We start from the raw sequence: 22,301 nt of genomic DNA, 5'->3' as shown, positions 1-22,301 counted from the left end.
CAAGTGGCCTTGGGCTGGAAATGAATAGGACAGCCATGGTCCCCATACAAAGAGGATGTGGCATCTGTAAATGTTGATATTTGTTAGGCACGGTGGTGCACACCCTAGCATCTCAGGAGAGTGAGGAAGGAGGATCACAAGTTCAAAGCTGGCCTCAGCACTTAGCAGGACCCTGTCTCAAAATAAAAAAAATAAAAAATAAAAAAGGGCTAGGGATGTGGCTCAATGGTTAAGGACCCCTTGGTTCAATCCCTGGTACCAAAAAAAAAAAATTCAATATGTGTACTAAACTTTAACATGACATCTGCAACAAGACCTCACAAGCCCTGAAGACAGAAACAGGATGAAAGGGGTGGAAGAAAGGAATCTGGGAATTCGGCAAGGTGAAAGAAGGCAGTGTCCACTTGTTTAAATCTCAGTTCTGCCACTCACTCACTGGGTGACTCTGGGTAAATGTCCCAGCCTCTCTGTGCCTCATTTTCTTCATCTCTGAAATGAGGCCACAGTATAGACCCAATGGCACTTAACATTTGTGTAAGTGCTCAATACAAGCTTTCCTCCTTGTCTCTCAGGAAGGAAAGAATCCAGGGAGCCCACATTTTTTATTTCGCTTCTGGAAGGAAAGGACTTGAATGGGAGCTGGGAGTCAGCTGCCCTCAGGACAGGGGGTGCAGGGTGCTGGGGCCCAGCTTGTGGTCATCTCCCCCGTGGCCTGCTTATCTCTCTGGAGCACTCACCTGAGTAAGGTCAGTTTGCAGTCAGAATACAGGTGCCCGATACTGCTATTCTGGAACACGGATCTGAGCTGGGGACGAGAGGGAGGGAGGGAGGTGAGCTGGTGGGACAAAGGGCTGGGGACAAGACTGAGATGGGACGGTGAGCATGGGCGCACTCTCACCAGGCGTTTCAAGATCCTCTCTATGGTCTTGAATATCTCAGATCCTGGGGGCTCCATGTCCTTTGTGTAGTTCAGGCTGGTGATGGTGAAGTTGAGGGTGAAGGATACCAGGTACGAGCTTGTACCTGCAGCTGGAGAGAGAGGGGGCCGTGGCTCATTCTGACCTCCGTCTGGGGTGGTGGGGTGAAGGGCCAGTTGTGTTGGTTGTGCCACAATCTCTAGAGCTTTTGTATCTTGCAAAACTGAAACTCTATATTAAATTAATTTCTTTAGCAACATATCTTCAAGTTTTAACATGGATCAGAATTTTTTTCCTTTTTAGGACTAAATAGTATTCCATTGCACAGGTGCGTTCCATTTTTGTTTACCCGTTTGTCTGTCAGTGCACACTTGGGTTGTTCGTTATCTTTTGGCTATTATGGCTAATGCTGCTGTGAACGTGGATGTGCCAATAGAAAGATGTTTATTTCTGAACTAAAGAGACATTTTCTCTGTGCCAAATCTTTGTCTCCTCGATGACATAAGGTTAGTGATTGGGCCCCTAGAGTGTGGCTCAGGCTTAAGAGTTTGGATGGGACAGTTTTCATGGCATAAAGAAAGCCCCACAAGTTTCTAAAGGTTTCTAAAGCTTCGGGAGCCCTCAGACCCACATCTGGGAAAAACGAGGGGACAGGGCAAGAACCAAACTCCTGATTTAGATTTTTAACAATTTGCTGATGTCTGAATTGAATCCACAAATAACATACAGAGGTGGCTTCTTTCATTCATGGACTCCTTCAAACAATTAATAGGAAGTGGGTGTTGACTGGGTGCTGAGTTCCCGGGGACAAACACAAAGGGGGATGGGATGGTGCAAACCCTTGGGAGCAAGGTGGGAATACAGGGAAGGTGCCATTCCACAGCAGGGGGCTTGGGAACGTTTGGAAAATAAGGAGGTATGAGGGAAGGGGGTGGCCAGTCTGCAGAAACAGCGAGGAGTGGAGGTCCTCAGGTGGGACAGTGCCAGGAAAGCAAGGACATCTGTGGGGCGGCCAAAGTGGGGGAGCGAGGGACAGAGTGGCTAGAGAGCTGGGGGGCTGCTGGTCAGCAGGGGCCAGACCCCATGCCAGAGACCCCAGAGAGAGGTTCCTGCCTAGAGCTGGGGTCGGGGAGGTAGGAAGTCCTGGAGAGAAGGTGGAAGTCCCTGGAGGAACAAGGGACAGGAGGGAATGTGTGGAAATTGGCTCCATCCTCAAAGCGTGTGGGGAGGAAGCTGTTAATTGGATCCTGGGCTCTGTCCGGAATCTGCAGGGCTCGGGGGAGGGCACCGTCGGGTTCTCTCCCATGGCTCTAAGAGAGGAAAGCTCCTGGGGACATTGGGGGGATCTGTCGCAGCTTTGAATACTCACTGCTGGTGGTAAGGGCCAAGGACCGTTGGTTGTAACCTGCAGAGGCGGAGACAGCAAGAAAGGCCTGTTAGGATGGCCACAGCAAAGGCAGGAGAAGGTGGCAGCCCCGGAGACCCGAGTCCTGAAGACACTTATGAGACGGGAAGACAAGCAACGTTTTCCTGGGTCCCTGTTCTGTGCCTTGTTCTTTGATGGTGGGATGCACACCATCACCATCGTTTTTACTGAGGGTTGATAACAAGAGGTGCCTGTGGTAACCAAGAGGGACCTGCCGGGCCCTGGTGACGGTGCTTCACTCGAGGTCAAAACACACTCAGGGACATTTTCTCCCTCCGTAAGGATAATTTAATTCTATCTTTGCTCTCTCAGCTTCATCTCCTTCACAAAATTTGGTGATGGTGGGGTCTTTTTCTAGCTTAGTGTCTGGGTTTCGGGGATGTGGAATTGACAAAGTTGTGGCGAATTGAGGAGGGGCACGGGGAGGTGAAAATATGGAAGAGATGGAGGAAGAGAGTGACATGCATGGTTTGGAATATTAAGAACAATTTGGATAATGGCATGGGATGGTGTAAAGGGAGAGAGAGACTTGAGGGTCAGATGGACGTTATCGTGGTTGGAGCCTAGAAGCAACTGGGGAGAAGACTGGATTTTTTTGTTTGGCCTGGGTCATGGTTGGCATTTCTTCTGATCCTCAATGGGAGATGAAAGATTGGCTCCAGAGGAGGCCTGAGACTTACTAGGGTTATTCCTGAATGATCTCATGTGATTACCCAGAACAATCCCACGTGATATTTTTACCCCATTCTGCAGGCGTAAAACACTAAACCCTAACACTGAGATGGTAACAGGACTTGTCCTGCATCACACGAAACAGAACCGTCACTCAACAGCGTCCACACTGTTCACCACTGCTGCAAGTTAGTTGCAATTTTGGAGCAAACCTTCTAAGGGCCAAGAATAACGCGTGCTACAGATAATACAAAGAAGTATAGGTATTGCAAACCAGGCATAAAGGAAAGTGGAGAAAGTGGATAGAGATGGGAGAAAACTACGCATTTGGTTAGTCTGTTAAGCTAGAGGTCACCAGATGCCCCTGCCTGTCCTTCTGTTTGGGGCTTGCTCTATTTGGATGGTCTGCTGAGTTTCCTGGTTTAGCTGTGCCTCCAGTCCTTGGGTAACATCTTCATTTTGCCATGCGTTATAATTGGGTGATCCCTGGGCAAATGACTTCCTCCCTGAATGGACAGTGTCTCTAGGTCAAAACGAGTATCACTACTCCCAGAGTCTTGCGTGAGATTAACATGAAACAATACAAGCCAAGTCCTCATCGCTGTTCCTGGTGCACAGGAAACTTTGAATAAATGGGAGCCGCAGTTGTGGTCTTTACTCTTGGCAGTAGTGTTGTAGTGTGGGTATTTTTTGGCTATGATGTGTCAACAGCTACCATTCCTGATGTATTGACTGAAGGTGGTGATGTTTCCAGAGGGCAGTGTGAGTCAGCTGGCTCTTGGGGCCTGAGAATGTGCCTTACGTTGTCACGATGAACAGAAAAAAGTGGAGTGAGGGCTGAACTTGAACTAGGCCCCTGAAGACTCTTGGGGGAGACACTTAACCATAGGACTCTGCAGCACCCCATGTCCCCTGCATCATCTGGGTGCTCCCGCTGGGCTTTATGGAAGCAGATGAGAATAAGAGACATTTCATCTCCGAAGGTGGAAGGGGAGAAGAAATCAGCCTCTGTTAGTGTGCTGACCGTGGAAAACGAGCTCTCAAGGAGACCTGGGTTTGTGTCAGAGCTGTTTTGCTCTAGTTAACTCTTCATAGAATCTTGTGTTTTCTAGGTTAGGGGCACCCTGTCCTCTACCTAGTAGATGCTATGAGCATCCCTACAGGGGTCACATGAAAATGTCTCCAGACATTGCCTAATGTCCCCTGGGTTGCAAAGTCACCCCCAGTCAAGAACTACCAGTAGAGAGAGATCTGGGTCTGTGGAGACCCCTGTTGTAGTGGTCACTCACCATTGATATAGAGGCTGTCTCTGTCCAGGGTGTAGGGGCCCAGCCGGGTGATTCCGTGGGTCAGCTGGCTCACTTCCTGGTACAGCTGCTTTCGGTCCAGACTGGGACTCATGGGGTCAGGATGGTAGGTGCAGATGGCATTCACGGTGGTGACCGCCTCACTCTTGGACCTGCCATGACAGGGATGTGGGAGTGGGGACACCCAGAGACGTGGGAGAGTCACGTCTCTCCTTCAATCCGAGCCCTTCCTGATTTCGTGACCCTTCTCTATGGGTCGTGTCTGGTTTCTCAGACACATTCCTGTCTGGTCCTTTGTGCAGGCTCCCTGCCTGTCTGTAAACTGGTTGATCTCCAGAGCCTCATCCTCAACCAACTTCTCCTTTTTGGATCCCCATTCTTCTTGGCTAACACCCACTGTGTCAGGTACCAGCTCATGATCATAAGACACAATTGCACTTTAAAGAGACTTCTCTCCTGAGCATCACTTCATGTGACCAACAGCCTCAAGGATGCCCTCAGACCCCTTTGATCCTGTATTTCCCAAGTTCAGCTTATCATCTTGTCCCCCTGAAATACAAAGCCTGCTCCTTCCCCATGTTTCTCTGTCCGTGTCAGTGCCAGAGGTCTGGAGGCCTCCTGGACCTCCTTGTAGCATTTCTCCCCACGGCCATGGTGCACCCAGGTCCCTTCTATCTTCTCAATGGCCCGCTCAACTTTCCTGATCCAGCATCATTTTAAATGATCCCTGACCACATTTGCTAATGCCTTACTTAAAACAAGCCACATCATGCCAATCAGAGCTGCACTGACAACTCCAGAGACCCCCCGGCTCTGAATAAAATTATGACTAATATTTACAAGACAACTTCTAGGTGATAATATTTATGGGACAACTTTTACCGGGTACTCGACTTTTTGCCATGGCTGTCCCACTTTATCTTGTCAACAACTCTACAAAATAGATATGGATGCTATTCTTGTTTCTTAAACATTTAAAATTACAGCTTTATTGAAATACGATTCGATGTTTTGACACCCGTATGCATTACTTGCAGTCAAGCTGATTAACATTTCCATCGCTTTACATAGCGCTTTTCTCCTGTGTGTGTCTCTGTGTGGAGAATACTCAAGATCTACCTAGCAAATTTCAAGTATGCGATGCAGCGTCATTAACTCTATCCATGCTCATTTTATCACTGAGGAAACAAAGTCACATACATAGTAAAGAATTTCCCAAACATCATATAGCTAGGGTCAGAAACAGAGTGTGATGTAACACATTTGGACACCAGAGACTATTTGTGTGTCACCTCATTGCTATACAAAACACGGTGACAACTCCTTGGTATGGCCTGGGGTCTCCACCCTGGGTCTCCTCTCAGGATGCTGTTTCTCCACTGCCCCAGCAGCTGTGATCTCAGCCATCCACACAGTTCCCAGGCAACCCACCTCCTTCCTCCCTTCTCTATCCCCCGCTTCTCTCCCCCTCCCTCTTCCCCTCCCTCCCTCCCTCCCTCCCTTTCTTTTCCATTCCTTGATCTGTCCGCTGTTTGTCCCTCCCTCTCCTCCTATTTCACTGAACTTTGCCACACATCATGCTCTTTCTCACATGTGCCATTACTCACGATGGCCCACCCTTGAAATGCCACCTTGGCCAGTGCTTCCTCTGGCTAATGTACACTCAGCTGTCAAAACCGGCCTCGGGCATCACCCTCTCCGGGCAGCCTCTACCCAGCACCCCTGTGATGAGCTCAAAGTCCACGCTCTGGGCTCCTGTGGCCCCCGTGTAGAGTTCAGTGGTCACAGGAACCCTGCTCACATTATGGTTTCAGTTCATGTGGCTGCTTGCCTCTCTCGAGTTGGGGCACCTAGAGGGAAGGACTCATGGTCCACCTCAGTGTCCCCAGTACCATTGCAAGAATGGCCTAAGTTGTCATTCCTGTTTGCTAATGAGTTGGCGCTGCCCTTGCTGATCCATGAACCTGCTTGCTCTGTTCTCTGCTTGTCCAAATAGCTGAAGGCCAGCTCTTTTGGCAATCCCTCTCTTTAATGCTCTTAGCCAAAGAGAGTGTCTTCCATGTCTGCGTTCCTGGACGGCTGCAGCCATTTATGATCCTTGCCGTCTAGGGACCAGGCTCAGGCCCTCACCTCCAGGTAGGTTTGCCTGTGACAGCACAGTCCCTCGTGATGTGATGGAGGGAAGACTCACCTGAGCAAAGACAGTCTGCAGCCAGAGTAGCTGGAGCCGATGCTGGTGTTCCTGAACACAGACTCGAGCTGGGAGGAAGGACAGGGAGATGAGTGGGGTGGGCTGAGGGGCCTGGTGGGGGATAAGACACAGCAGGCCCCTGTAGGCATTGGCTGGCTCTTACCAGGCGAATCAGGGCCTTCTCCGTGGAGTTAAAGTTCAAGGACCCTGGGCGCCCCATGTCTGGGGTGTAATATAGGTTGGTGATTGTCAGGTTCAGGGTAAATGTCACCAGGACCGGTTGTAGACCTGCAGCTGGAGGACAGGGGAAAGAGAGCCTGTCGGGTTAGTGCCTAGCTGGGTGTGGGCTGAAGAGCTTAACCGTCTCTAGAGTCACAGTGTCCACCAGGTGAGGCCTGGGATAGCCCATTTGGGCTAGCCTGCAGCCAACCAGAGTGGATGTGTGACTTCAGCTAGGAAGAGAACCCCAGTCCTCTCAGCCCAGAAGGACAAAGGTTGACAAGGGACTTCTCATTGATAAGAGGAGGAGCCGAGACCTTTTGTTCTTAGGTCTTAGGCCACAAATACGTGAGCAGTAAAAAAACCCAAATAGTAATCATGACCAAGAAGGAAAAGAGCACAGAGGTGTGTATGGGATGTGAAGGGGGGACGTTCCCTGACAGGTACATGCTGGGCTGAGACCTGCAGGACAAGAAGGAACCAGCAGATGAATTCCAAGGGCAGGAAATGCAATAACCCTAAAGAGAGAGGGATGTGTGGACCCTGGAGGAATAGAAATGAGGCTGCTACGGCAGAGGTGAGGCAGGCTGAGGCAGGGGACATTGGTTCCAGACTATGCAGGTATCCATCAGCTGCTGAATGGGAGATGAAGTTTTGGGGGACCCAGAGTCCAGACTCCTACCTGTAGAGCTGGAAATAGGGGTCACAGATGTTGGGGATCCTAGAGGGTATGTGGAGGTCACTAGATCTGAAAGAAAATACAACACAAATAAAGATTACTGAGCTTCGTTGGGAAGCCACAAGAGAGCCAGCTGTTAATGGGAACTTGAGGCTCTACTTGGTCCATCCTGAGACCTTTGACTGGCCTGGGGCCTCTCTGGAGCTGAGAACCCAGGGGATGGGGCACACTACCTCAGGCTTGGGGAGGAAGGGTACTGGGGCATGGGGACTTTAGGGCCATCCATACTCACTGCTCTTGGTTGAAGCCCAGTACTGATGGGTATAACCTGCAGAGGGAGGGAAGAAAGAGTGAGATGCTAGGAGGAGGCTTGGAAAGGGTGAAGTCATGTGGTCATCTATTTTTAGTTTTCTGAAGACTCTCCATACGTAATGGATGTGCTTCACATTCCCACCAACGGTGCCTAAGAGTTTTCCTTTGTCCATACCTTTACCACCACTTTCTTTTTTCTTTTCTGGAAATAGCCGTTCATTCCAACTAGGGTTGTAGCAATGCCCCTTCCTCCACTAAAGAGTCTTAATTAAGCTTTTCCAGAAACCCTCCCCATAATTGTTCTTATTAACAGAATATTAGCGAAAATTTCTGCCAAAAAAACTCAAGGTGGGTTAGGACTTCCTATGCCTTTGTGAGGACTAAGTTGCTCTATCTTGCAAAAGCTAAGTTTGGCTGCAGACTTGATGATGTCTTGTAAAAACCTCTGACTAATCTAAAAAAGGGGACAAAAAGCACTTTATGTGAACTCAAAAAAAAAAAAAAAAAGAAAAGAGAATACTTTTATGTAGACTCCTACAAAAATGTAAACTTCCAAGGCCCCCTACCCCCCCGCCATTGGGTATAAGGTTCCAAGCATTTCCGGACTCCAGGTTCGTAGGATTTTTTTTAGGCACGAGCCTTACTTTGAACTAGTGCAGCCATTAAACCTGCTTCCTCTTAATTCCTGGGTGCCCAGCTGCACCTGTCCTGCATCAGGGTGAGATGCTATCTCATTGTGGGCTGATTTGTATTTCCCTGGGGACATTATGTCCAGTGAAATAAACCAGACAGAGAAGGACGTGTACTGCATGTTCCCACTCATGTGGAAGCCAAGAAAGTTGATCTCAAAGAGGAAGAGAGTGAAATAGTGATTGCTGGAGGCTGGGAGGGGTAGAGGGCCATTGCATAATAAATATCTCAGTATAGTTAGATATGAGCTGGGCACAGTGGCGGGCGCCTGTAATCCCAGCAACTGGAGGAGCTGAGCAGCAGGGCTGCAAGGGTCCCCAGCCTCAGCCACTTAGCAAGGCCCTAGGAAACTTAGTGAGACCTCGTCTCAAAGTAAAAATTAAGAAAAAAAGGGCTGGGGATATGGCCTAGTGATTAAATGTCCTTGGGTTTAAACCCTGGTACCAAAAAAATAAATAATAAATAAATAGAGTTAAGATATGAAGAATAATTTTCATATTCTACACCACAGTAGGATGATGGTAGATTACAAACTATTATTTTATGATGCACCAGAAGAGAGGTGTCCATTGGCTTCAGATGCAAAGGAATGATAAGAAGATGGAAATGTTAATTAGCTTGATTTGATCATTACATAGTACACACATGGACTGAATTAACACACTGCACCCTATATATAACGTGCAGTTATTTGGTGTCAATTAAAAAGAAAAAAAATCAAAATGAGTGAGAAGCAGAAGTCAAAACAGAATTCAAGACCCCATCTTCCTGAGCTCTTCTCTGAGATTCATCAATAAATAACATCTACTGTTATTAGTTAATTGCCTTGTGCTCTTGTTGCTCACAATATTATTATCCTCATTATCATTAATCACAAAGATAGCAGCAATTAGGGCCCCTTCATTATTGTGTGTGTGGGTTAGTGCGTACCTGGAATAAAGTCAAACTCATTAAATGAATAATAGAGACAGCATTATATGTGTAGTTAGCCTCTTTTGTGTTTTCTTCATCCATTACAGAGGGATTCTCTTCCCTTAACTACTTCTATTTTTTTGTGTGTGTGTGCTTCTCATAGAGTGATGATTCTATGACATAATGTGCATAGAGTTTTGGGTGGGATTACTAGACTTTGTATGTGAAGTTCAGGGTCATAGGAATTCCTCAGTAATGATTAGCCTTTCTTACAGGTGTTACTGTTGATGCTGTTGCCCAAGGCGTTGTTGCACAGGACACCAGCATTGCGAAGAGCTTTGAGGTTAGTTTGTCAGGGCAGGTGTAGCTCTGGCTAGCCCTTGGAGATGAATGAAGGATCCCAGGCTGCCGTTAGGGAGGGGAAGAGGTTACCAATCACTGCGGTTAGGAAGCTGGGGGCTCCAGGGGCACAGTTGACCTCAACAGCCACCATGGGCTGGTTTACCCTCTTCCTTCCCTAATGCCATGTGCTGCTCCCGCTGGGTCTGTGAATGGGCACAGGAATGAATGTGGAAGGAATCTTCGTGTGCAGCTTAAGCAAATTGGTGCAGCCAATATGGAAAGCAGTATGGAGATTCCTTGGAAAGCTGGGAATGGAACCACTATATGTCCTAGCTCCCCTCTCTTTGGTCTATATCCAAAGGACTTAAAAACAGTATCCTACAGGGACACAGCCACATCAATGTTTATAGCAACACAATTCACAATAGCTAAATTGTGGAACCAACCTAGATGCCCTTCAGTAGATGAATGGATAAAAAATGTGGCATATATACACAAGGGAATATTACTCAGCAATAAAAGAGAGTAAAATCATGGCATTTGCAGGTAAATGGATGGAGTTAGAGAAGATAATGCTAAGTAAAGTTAGCCAATCCCCCAAAACCAGATGCTGAATGTTTTCTTTGATGTAAGGAGGCTGATTCATGGTGGGATAGGGAGAGGGAGCATGGGAGGAATAGACGAACTCTAGATAGGGCAGAGGGGTGGGAGGGGAAGGGAGGGGGCAGGGGATAATTAATGGTGGTGGAATGTGATAATCATTACTATCCAAAGTACATGTATGAAGACATGAATTGGTGTGAATATACTATGTATACAACGAGAGATATGAAAAATTGTGCTCTATATATGTAATAAGAATTGTAATGTATTCTGCTGTCATATATAAACAAAAAAATTAAATAAAAAACATCCTTTTAAGATTTTGAGGGGAGAAGAATGAGCCCCCATGGACATTCTAGGTTGGCCCGGGACTCTGTCTGTGAATCTGGAGAAACCACAGCTCAGGAAGACCCTTCAGGGATCTGGGGACACCAGCTGAAGCAGAGCCACTCACCATTGACACACAAACTGTTCCTTTCGAGAGAGTAGGGGCCCAGCTGGGTGACACCATGGGTCAGCTGGCTCAGCTCCCAGTACAACTGCTCCCTGTCCAGCCTCGGGCCTGTGGGACCTGAATAGTAGCTGCACACTGCGTCGATCCTGGTGCTCATCTTATCCTTTTCGGCTCTGGGGAGAGAGGGACATGGGCACAGGGCTGGAGACTCCGCCACGCTGCCTCCAGTTGTACCCCTGGTCTTTCAGTCAGCACCTCTGCCTGGGTTGCCCCTGTTCTCTGACTGTATCTTTTCCTCTTTCGTCTGGGGATCCAGACCCCATCTCTTTAAATGTAGCCCCCCCCAGGGCTGCTCCACTCCCTGTTCTTCTTATAACTCCCCCGGCTCTTTGTTTCCACCCCCAGCCCCACCACACTCCCTCCCTCCACTCTGGGAAGAGCCCAGTCCTGCTGGGCCGTGGGGCTGGGAGGTGGAGCTCTCCGGGAGGGAACTGAGAAGCCTGGGACCCGGCAACGCTGTGGAAAGGAGAATGGGGACCTCGGGCATGTGGGCCATCTCCCCATGGCTGCTGCATGGGCAACGGCCATCATGGGGCCTGACAGGGTGACTTCATGAGAAGTTGGTGGGTTCAGCCCTTCAGGAAAACCTTTGGGTAGGCAACTCAGTTTGGAGAGAGAGAGAGAGAGAGAGAGAGAGAGAATGAGAATGTATAATGGCATAAAAAAAACCAATATAAGAAGTAATTAGGAAGCCTTGTTGGGACACAGAGTAGCTCTCTTTTTAGTTTTTTGAGGAAACTTCGCACTGTTTTCCATAAGAGCTGTTCTAATTTACATCCCCACCAGAAGCATTTGAGAGAGTTGGGGCTGTGGCTCAGTGACAGAGCGCTTGCCTCACACAGGTGAGGCACTGGGTTTGATTCTCAGCCCTGCATATGGATAAATGAATAAAATAAAGGTCCATCAACAACTAAAAAAAGATTGAAAAAAAAGTGTATGAGAGTTCCTCTTTCTCTGTATTTGTTATTTTCTTTTGTCTGTTTGATAATAGCCACTCTAACTGGGGAGAGATGGTATCATGCGGCACTGTTCATAGTAGCCAAGATGCAGAATCAATCTAAATGTCACACACACACACACACACACACACACACACGTGCGTGCATGCACTATTATTCAACCATAAAAGTGAATGAAATCCTGTCCTTCAACAAGATGAGCCTGAAGAACATTATGCTAAGTGAAATGAGCCAGAAAGGCAAATACCACATTTTCAAATCATACGTGGAAACTAAGAAATATTGATCTCAGAGATGTGAAGAGTAGAATAGTGTTAACAGAGGCAGGGAAGGGTGGGGTGGGGTGGGGAGAGGTGGATGGAGGCAGAGACATTGGTGACTGGGTAAGAAAAAAATAGGTTCTGGTGTTCCACAGGACAGGAAGGGAACCACAGTTAGCAATAATTTATTGCATATTTCAAAATAGCCAGAAGACTTTGCATATTCCCAGTACAAAGAAATGATAAGTGTTGGAAGTGATGGAAATGTAATCACCCTGATGGGATCATTATACACTATGTACATGTATCAGAATATCACATCATACCCATAAATACAATATTTTGCATCATCTAGATTTTTATGTTTTCATTAGTGTATTGTAGACATAGATGCCACTAATTTATTTTTAGAGAAGCAGTGAGGCAATGTCATTGCACAATATCTTTGTCATGAGTTTAAGCTGACCTATCTGAGATGCCCGCTAGGGGACACCTGTACTGGTAGGGAGAGGTAGCCCGGTCCTGGCCTGAGAATGCTGCTGCTGTTATCTGTGCTGCTCAAAGCATTTCTTCTCATTCATGCCCATGAGTGTAGTACAGTTACTCTCAAAGTGTAGTCTAGGGACTCCTTTTGTCCCCAAAAGACTTACAAGGAGCCCACCAGGTAAGACATCATTTTCCTTTTTCATTTACTCAGGAGTATACAGTGATTTTTCCCCCAGTGGCCCCTTAAGCTAAAATATTCAAACAGATTGAAGGCAGAAGCATATATCTACCCATCTTCTTCTAGGCCAGACATTGCAAAGTTTGGTAAAAACATAAACAATACCTCTCTTCTCCTTATGCTATTTAAAAAAAATATGGCTATTGTTCTTAAAAATACATTATTTGCATTAATATGAGTAGTCAGGTCTGTATATCCATAGGATCCACATTTGCAGAATGAACCAATCTTGGATCAAACATACTTTTTCAAAAAATTGCATCTAGAGCTGAGGACACAGGTTGGTGGTACAGTGCTTACCCAGCATGAGACCCTGGGTTTGGTCTCCAGCCCCACAGTATGTACATGCATACATGAAGTTGTATCTGCACTCAGTATGTTCAGATGGTCCTCCTTGCCATTTCCCCTAAGCAATGCACTAACCACTATTTCACGGTCTTTACATTCTATTAGGTGTTATAAGCAATCTAGAGATGATATGAGAGGCTGTGCGTAGGTTATGCAAATACTCTGCCACTTTATATAAGGGACACGAGCATCTGCAGATGTTGGTATCCTTGTGGATCTTGGGGCAAATCCTCCATGAATGCTAATGATGGCTGCATTAGGTTTATTATGTTGAATGAATGAATAAGTACTTATAAAATATATCAGCTTTAATAATTTTCAATTCAGCAAATATGGGGGGACAGAACCCCCAAGCTCTCTGGAGTTCTGAGCACTTTTTAATTTAATTTTTTTTCCTGAGCACTTTTTAAGAATGTAATTTGTTAGGAGGGGTCAGTGAGATGATGTTGGTAAAAGGCTACAGAGTTTTAGGATAAGATGGGTCAGATCTGGAGATTTGATGTGCAGCATGTCGATGATAGTTGACAATACTGCATTGTACCCTTGAAATTTGCTATGAAGATAGATCTTCAAGTAAACTTCCCCAGCAATCATGTACAACTACGTAGAGGTGGTCGACATGCTAATGAGCCGAATTGTGATTATTTGAAGAATTGCGGTATGTCTACATACATCACATCATCAAGTCATACACCTTAAATGTCCACAATGGGTCATTAAGGCTGATAGGAAAAAAGAGTGCAAAAGGCGTTGACCCCAGTGACCTTGAGGTCTGCTGGAATCCTGGTTAAGAGCAAGGGCTCCCAAACCAGAACACTCGGGCTCCAGTCTTGGCTCTTCTCAAGCAGTTATTATTGATTATTTTGAGCCTCAGTCTTCTCATCTATAGAGTGGGATCATACTTGTGTGGTTTTCATCCTTGGGGACTAAATGAAAACATGTAAGGCACTAGACCGAGGGTGGAATGTGGCCATGCCATGATTACTGATTCCCTCCACCTGTGGAGGGAGGGGGCCAGGAGGAATAGGTGGAGCTCAATGAGGACAGTTCCCATCCATGACGCTCCAGCAATCTCTCCACTCACAGGATGGAGTGGTAAGCCCTCCCTTTTGACAGGATGATCCAAGTTTATTGGATGGAGGACTCCATGGAGACACCTTAGGGACATAAGCTGTAAGGGGAGGGTGCTGAGCCCCAGGGACCACAAAGGAGCCAGGCAGAGCAGAGACAGCAGGCTATTTCTGCAGTGTTTAGGTCCCTTGAAGATTATTTCAATTGCAAGATCTCCTGCGCCAGCTCAACATTTACTTCCTTTTCCACTATTTTAGTGAGACTTGGGCATGTCCTTGCCTCTTTTTCAGGGAACAAACTGCAGAGATGGTTTGGGTCGGGGAAGATGCCGGGGGTTCTGGGCATGGCGTTGGCCAAGATCTACACTGGCTATCCCTATGAGCTCCAATTAAGCGAGAGCAGGCACTACACTGGGCCAGGCAGTATCTGGCTTATTTCACTGTGCTGAATAATGAACAAGCCTAAGAGTCTGTTGTTATCAAGATTCTATAGATAATGTGATTGAGGAACAAAAGGGTATATGTCTTGCCCGATGTCACACAGCCAGCAAGTGGAAGAGCACAGGCTCAAAGTCTAGCCTGGGGTCCACTAGTCTATATTGCCTCTTAGCAAAAGTCCAAGAAGCTGTGGCTATCTAGGATGTGGAGGGCCAAGAATTAAGACAGAATTGAGGTTGCCATTGGCCATGAAGGGAGTCTCACCTGAGCATTTTCAACCTGCAGTCAGCGTAGAAGGAGCCGAGACTGCTGTTCCTGAACAAGGGCTTGAGCTGGGGAGGAAGGAGAAAGAGATGAACAGGAGGGGCCAAGGCAGCAGGGCGGTGGCCACTGGGGAGGGGATCTTACCAGGTACTGTAGGGTCCTCTCGGTGGCATTGAATATCCCAGAGCCTGGAAGCCCCATGTCCTCCGTGTAGGGCAGGTTGGTGATGGTGAAGTTGATAGTAAAATATACCGTCAGAGGAACCTCAGCTGCATGGGGGAGGGGAGAAGAGGGCAGCACTGTCAGTCCCGGGCAGGAGCGGGAGGCAGGGCTCTGAGGACCAACTTCAGCTCTGGCACCCAGGGAGGGTCTGTCCTGTGGAACTGCTTCATGAGTTCCCACACCAGGAACTTCCTACACAAGGTGACAACCGTCCCAGTTTGCTAAGGAAGGTATGAACTCCTGGGCGCAGGCTCAGTTTTCAAAGTGAGAGGGTTCCCACGTCCGGTGGTATCACCATGGCCATGTTTATCACAGCACTGTCCACAGAGGCAAGATATGGGCTCAACCTAGTGCCCATCCACGAGCGAACGGATAAAGAAAACAAGGTGTGCACTCATGGTCTTCCTCCACCGTGGAAAAGAATGATGTCTTACTCTGACACAAAGAACTAGAGGGCATGGAGATTCCTCAGAAAACTGGGAATGGCACCACCATTTGACCCAGCTATCCCACTCCTTGGTTTATACCCAAAGGACTTAAAATCAGCATACTACAGTAATGCAGCCACATCAATGTTTATAGCAGCTCAATTCACAATATGGAACCAATCTAGGTGTCCCTCAATAAATGAGTGGATAAAGAAAATGTGGTATATATATATACTCAATGGAATATGACTCAGGTTTAAAGAAGAGTGAAATTATGGCATTTGCCAGTAAATGGATGGAGTTGGAGAATATCATGTTAAGTGAAATAAGCCAATCCCAAGAAACCAAAGGCTGGATGTTTTCTCTAATATGTGGATGCTAATTCACAATAAGGTGAGGGGGTGGGGGGCACTAGGGAAGAATAGTGTTACCTTAGATTAGGTAGAGGGAAGTGATGGGAGGGGAGGGGAGGGGAAGTGATGTGGGGATAGTTAAGACAGTGGAATGACATTATTACTGTATGTATATATGTGACTGTGTGACCAATGTGATTCTGCAACATGTACACTCAGAAAAATGAGAAATATGTCTCATCTATGTATGATCTATCAAAGTGCATAGATGCATTCTACTGTCCTGTATAACTAATTAAAACAAATTTTAAAATTAGAAAAAAAGAACTGGAGGACATTACGTTAGGTGATATAGACCAGGTGGGGAAAGACAAGTGCCACAGACTCTTTCTCCCCCGTGTGGGTGTAAAGGAGGTCTGTCTGCAGTGTGTAGAGGGGGGGAACGGGGAAAACAGTGGGGACTGACTGAATTAGAGCAAGTGAGATTCCATGCTTGTGTAGTTATGTCAAAATGAACCCCAATATTATGTATAACTAAAATCGACCATTAAAACACTCAATCTGAGTGAAAGATGGTGGCAACTTGAGGTTGGGCAGGGTGGGGGTAGAGAGGACAGAGAGAATTAAATAACAGATACAAAAACAGAGACAGAAAGAAAAAGCCCTGATGTTCTCCAGCTCAGTGGGGTGATAGAGCTCAAGATAACCTGGTATAGATTTCACAGAGAGCTAGAAGAGGGGACATTCTATTCCAGTTAACTGAAAACATTACGCCAAGTGAAGTCAGCCAGATACAAAAGGGAAAATGTGGTATGATTTCACTGATATGTTCCAGAAGGGGCAAATTCGTGGGGGTAAGTAGATTAAAGGTCACCAAGGGCTGGCAGGAATAGGTAGTGATTGCAGAAAGGGTACAGAGGTTGGGGTGATCAGAGTTTTAAAAACAGTGGTAATGGTTACACAACAGTAAGATTATAATCAATGCTGCTGAACTCTACGTCTAAAATGCCTAAAAGGGCAAACTCTACGTATTTCACTACAACAAAGAGAAGTCACTCTTTCTGACCTGTTCCTGGAGTCATGCTCTCAGGGCCCCAGGTGGACATCGCGGGTGTGGTCAGAGGGCTCAAGGGCCTTCCGGGCAGTGTGCCAAAGGTGATTCTGGTGTCAGCCATTGTGGAGCTCCAACCTGTGGCAGCTAGATGAGGGGTCCCCTCAGTTGTAGCTTTCAGGGTAGTGGTTTGACTTGCCCCTTCTCCATGACTGGCTGTAGGTGGTGTTGGGCTCTCTGATGGTATCAAGGTCATAGTGGTATCTGTGACAGTCCTGGAAATATCTGGGAGTCCAACTGAAGTTGCAGGCAGTGAAGTCTCTGTGCTCCAGGAGGTCACCGTAGGGGGCTCACTTGTTGTAGGGGCACTGGCAAGCCAGGAGACGCTGGGGGGAATGGTCGGAGCTGGGATACCTGTGCTGGCCTCTGCTGAGGGGCTGGGGGCGCTGGGGGCCCGTACACCCGTGGTTGATGTTAAACCAGGGGACAGGGTTGGAACAGTGTTGCTGGTCTCTGTCCCGGGGTGGGTGGAAGGTGAGGCTGCTTCTTCAGGAGCACCCGTTGACACAGCCGGGCCTGGATTAGCTCTGCTGGTCTCAGTCCCAGGCGAGGAGGAGAGAGGAGTTGTCGTCTCTGGTCCACCACGTGAAGCAGCGTGAGTCAGGATACCTGTACTAACCTCCACCCCAGGTCCGATGGACAGTGAGGCTGTGGTCTCTGATAAAGGATGAACTAGAGTTGAGGCGGGGACTTTGGTGCTTGTCTCTGCCCTGGGAGGGGTGACCAATGAGGCTGCGGTTTCTGGTTCACCGGGAGAGAGAGTTGTCATTAGAAGAGTCATCCTGGCTGGCAGTTCAGAACTAGTGACCTGTGAGGTCACCGTGTCTTCAGGTGCTTCAGGTGAGGCAGTCCTGACTGGCACAGCTGAACTGGCTTCTGTCCCAGGACTGGCGGCCGTTGAGGGTGTGGTGTCTGATCCACTATGGGGAAAATCTGAGGGTGTCCTGGGGACGGCCGGGCTAGTCTCTGTAGGACGAATGACTCGAGCTGTTGCAGCTGGCTCACCAGGGGAAATGGTCAGAGTGGGCACAGCTGAACTGGCAATGGCCCCGGGATGAGGGACCCGCGAGGTTGTGGTGCCCAGTTGATCTGGGGAAAGGGTCAGAGCTGGAGTGGTTGTACTTGTCTCTGTCCCAGAACTAGTGACCAGTGAGGTCACCAGTCCTTTTCCACCAGGAGAGACAGTCCTAGTTAGAATGGCTGGACTTGTCTGCTCCCCAGTCTGGGTGACCGGTGAGGCTGTGGTATCTGATTGAGAAGAAAGAGCCAGACTTGGAGGACTTGTACTGGTCACTGCCAGAGAACTAGTGACCAGTGAGGTCACTGCCTCTTGCACCTTAGGTGAAACAGTGGATGCTGAGATAGCTGAACTGGCTTCTTCCCCAGGAACAATGGCTGTTGAGGGTGTGGTATCTGATTCACTATGAGAAAAGCTTAGGGTTGTCCTGGGAACCACTGGGCTGGTCTCCGTAGGATGGAGGACCAATGAATCTGTGGTAGCTCTCCTACTAGGTGAAGCCATCAGAGTCGGGACAGCAGAACTGGCGTCTGACCCAGGACGGGTGACCCACCAGGCTGTGGTCTCTGGTTGGTCAGGGGAAAGAGTCCGAGTTGGAAGCAAACTTGTCTGTGCTCCAGAACTAGTGACCCATGCAGTCAGTGTCCCTGGCGCACGAGGGGAGACAGTCAGAGCTGGAGTGGGTGAACCTGTCGGTGGCCCAGGATGGGTGACCATTGAGGCTGTGGTCTCCGGCTCACCGGCTGGAACAGTCAGGGTTGGAATATTCCTAATGGTCACTGATGTAGAAGGAGTCGCAAGTGAAGTCACCGTGTCTGGGATATCAGGTGGGACCCCTGTCGCTGGGATATCAGAACTGGCTTTTTCTCCAGGAGCAGCGGCTGTTGAGGGCATGGTATCTGATTCACCATGGGAAAAACTTAGGGTTGTCCTGGGGACTGTTGTGCTGGCCTCTGCAGGGTGAGTGACCCGTGAGGTTGTGATATCTGGTTCTCCAGGTGAAATAGTCTCTGTTGAAACAAGGGAACTGGCTTCTATCTCAGCCTGGGTGACCCATGAGGTCTCCGGGTGACCTGGGGAAGCAGTGAGATCTGGAGGAGTAGTACTCGTCTCTCTCCCAGAACTAGTGACCAGTGACGTTGCCCCCTCTGATACGTCCGGTGAGAGGGAGGGATTTGGAGTGGTTGGAATCTTTGGTGTGCCGCGGCTGGTGGCCAGAGAGGCTGTGGCCTCTGGTTTATCAGAAGGAGTTTGAGTTGGTTTAGTTGAACTGGTGTCTGTCCCAGAGCTAGGGACCTGTGAGGTCACCAATTCTAGTATGTCAGGTGATACAGTCATTGTTGGAACAGCAGAAGCGGATTCTGTCCCAGTACTGGTATCCATTGAGGAAGGGATGTGTGGTTGACCCTGGGAAAAATTGGGGCTTGTTCTAGAGAAAGGTGCTGTGGTCACTGCCTCGGAACTAGTGGTCAGAGAGGCCTCCAGTCCTGATGCCCCCGAGGAGACAGGCGGGGTTGTAGTGGAGTGACCTGCCTGTATCTCAGGTTGGGTGACCTGTGAGGCTGTTGAATCTGACTCAGGAGAAGACGCAGCCAGAGTTGGGACAGCTGGACTGGTCTGTGCCCCAGGACTGGGGACCAATAAGGCTGTGGCCTCTGGTTCTCTGTTGAGTAGAGAGGGGGTTGTCCCGGGAACAGCTGTGCTGGTGATACCCTCTCTAAGACCCGTGGCCGAGGAAGCCGTTGCCTCTGGAGCTGTGCTGATGGTTTCCCCTGATATCTGGAGCTTCAGGTCTTCTGAGGTGGGAATGGAGATCCAGGTGATGAAAGAGGGGATGGCGGTGGTCTTCAGAGGTGTGGCAGTGGTCTCTGCTCTTCCTGTCCTTCCTGTGGCTGGACCTGTGAATTGGGGGATGGACCCACAAGTCAGTCAAAATCATCACACTTACTAGACTGCAAATAGCCTTTTTTTCCTCTTCTATGTGAGGAAAGAGAGAGAGACATCTATCCTCTGGGATGTGGGTGGGGTGACTCTGGCATGGAAAAGGGTCGTGCCCTACCTTATGGTCACATCCTGGGCTGTGACTCCTCTGGGGATGCACGGCCGCAGCTCTACTCCCTGTCCCCGTTGCCTTCTGCTCTGCTGGTGCCTGAGCCTCTGCTCCACATCATCTCTCTGTGCCACCCAAATCAGATCCACCCTCCTAACCCTGTGTCAGAAGCCATCTCTGCTTCTCCCTGTTTCCTTGTGGCACTGCCTGTGCCTGCGCTGTACCACTCCCTCCCAATCTAGTTAGTAACTGCTCCTGTGGTCTGACTGCGAGGCACACAGTAGGAGCTCAAGGAGAGTTTGCTTCAGTGAATTAAATGAATGGATGGACACGTGGATGGATGTCCAAGAGGAGTCTCCTCCGGCCTGAGAGAGAGATTGTGCATCTTGCACTTGGGAACCTGGGCCCCGTGCTGAGACTCTTTGGCTGAAGAGATGGGTGACTTTTGGAGTTACCAAACCTTGATAAATGTGCCTTTTCTTATCTACAGAGTGGAGGTGAGCAGCCGTCTCAGGATGCTGGTCAAAGGCACGGAGCGTGGTGCCTCCAGGGTCATGTTCCGGCTCCTGCCACACTGCTGTTGCTGCCGCTGTCTCTGGTGGCCACCGCTCCTGTTATTCACTGCTGTGCCTAACTGGCTGCTGGCACGATGCTCTTACCCCTGTCACCACCACCTGTGGCTGTGGCTGTGGCTACCCTGACGACCACATTCTATTGTTCCCGTCATTTTACGGGCAGAAGGATAGAAACTTAGAGAGATCATGATTTGCCCAGAGTCAAATGGCTAGCGACTGGAAATTTGAATGTGGTTCTGAGTTCCAGACCTCGGCTCTTAACCACTGCTCCATCCCCTGAATGAATTTCAGGATCTTGTGAGCGCTGGGATGGAAGAGAAAGGAGTGAGGAGAAAATGTCCATCTGGGGACAGATCCCTGGCTCGGTGGCTCTCTACTGGGTCCGTTTTGCTTCTCAGCACAGCTGTGGGTGGGTGCAGCTGTCCCCTGGAGTAGAGGCCAGAGACGCTGCTAGTTATTCTACAACACACAGGGAAGTTGTGCACTAGGCAGAACCTCCTGCCCCAAATGCCAGTAGCTCGGAGGCCGATGAACCCCACTTTGTATTAAATGAGGGGGTGCTGACTGCCCCACAGACATTTTGCCCTCTCAGTGTTGGTCGTCACCTGAAGGCCGGTGAGCCTCTTCTAGTGACCTGATTGATGTAGCTGATCCTACCAGCACTGGCTGCTGCAGGAGAGCCCCCCAAAGTGTCCCTACTACAGCTCTGTGCCTCCATGCCCGAGAGAGGTCACTCAGCCCAGGTGTGGACAGGTCCGCAGGGCTGTCATCCCCTCCAGGAGTAAGCAGCTCACAGCCACCGAGAGAGGGGAGTGGGATGGCAAATACCCCAGCCACCTCTCCATTTGGAGGGGACAGTGCCAAGGGGACTGCCCCTCAGAGATCCTGGTGGGATTGGTGCTCTGTGACCCGCTCAGGGTGTCCCTTCTGCTGCCTCCTTCTCTTCTCTGTCTCCTCCACCAGGGCTTCCTGGGACCACCCCCCAACAGAACACAAACTACTTATCCCTGTTTCTTTGACCTACCGTGGTCTGCTTCTGGGGAAACCCAACCCAAGATGCTTGGGTCCCATGAGAAAACCAATAGCGAGGCTTGGAGGTGACTATGTCTTGGAACAAGTGGGTTGATAAAATAGCCTGGCTTCTGAACAATTTGGGAATAACTTCACGGATATGGGAAGCTTTACCTTTAACCACACGGTGAGGAGGACCCCTGCTAAGTACACCTGTACCTCTGACAGTTACATGGAATAATAATACCACAGAGTGGTAAGTGTCTTTCAGAGGAAAAGACGATGCCATCACCTAACCTTCTTAAAGCCCAGATTGAACAAAGCTAAACAGGTTTCTTTACAGGACTTGCTCAGAGCTTTTAATATGCCTGTGCACGCGACCACGCTAAGAAGGAGCAATATGTATGCTAAACCTCTTGGACCACAAACTTCTTTGCCCTTTTGTTCAGAGGTAGACAAGCATTATGAAGGATTAGGAGGTTTTCTGCCCCCACCTCCAGCTTTATCTCCCACTGACCACATACATCTCATACTTGAGCAAATCATCACTACTATGATTTAGTCATACCCAGCTATCCCTGGGTTTCACTTCTCTTTGTGCCTAATGGGCCGCTCTGTCCTGCATCTAGTAGGTCTTCCTCCACTCCCCCTGTCTTCCTGGCAAACTCCTATTCATCCTGTACAAC

General features: G+C 48.7%; 1 protein-coding gene across 1 annotated transcript in view; it reads right to left on the bottom strand.

Annotated features, from left to right (window-relative positions):
- Window positions 1–22,301, bottom strand: part of LOC124092340 (mucin-16) — a 92,537-nt gene that overhangs the window by 56,674 nt on the left and 13,562 nt on the right. The window contains 12 exon segments of the mRNA XM_058579132.1: window positions 738–805; window positions 899–1,029; window positions 2,287–2,322; window positions 4,305–4,474; window positions 6,514–6,581; window positions 6,677–6,807; window positions 7,415–7,480; window positions 7,704–7,739; window positions 10,725–10,897; window positions 14,848–14,915; window positions 14,992–15,116; window positions 16,917–19,877. Of these exon segments, the coding sequence (XP_058435115.1) occupies window positions 738–805; window positions 899–1,029; window positions 2,287–2,322; window positions 4,305–4,474; window positions 6,514–6,581; window positions 6,677–6,807; window positions 7,415–7,480; window positions 7,704–7,739; window positions 10,725–10,897; window positions 14,848–14,915; window positions 14,992–15,116; window positions 16,917–19,877 (4,033 nt within the window).

This window comes from Marmota monax, unplaced genomic scaffold, assembly GCF_021218885.2.
Source record: "Marmota monax isolate L192 unplaced genomic scaffold, Marmota_monax_Labrador192_F-V1.1 WCK01_AAM20220418_F8-fsc00102, whole genome shotgun sequence".
Lineage (NCBI taxonomy): Eukaryota > Metazoa > Chordata > Mammalia > Rodentia > Sciuridae > Marmota > Marmota monax.
The sequence above is the reverse complement of the archived record's forward strand: the minus strand, read 5'-3'. Positions and strand labels throughout refer to the sequence as shown.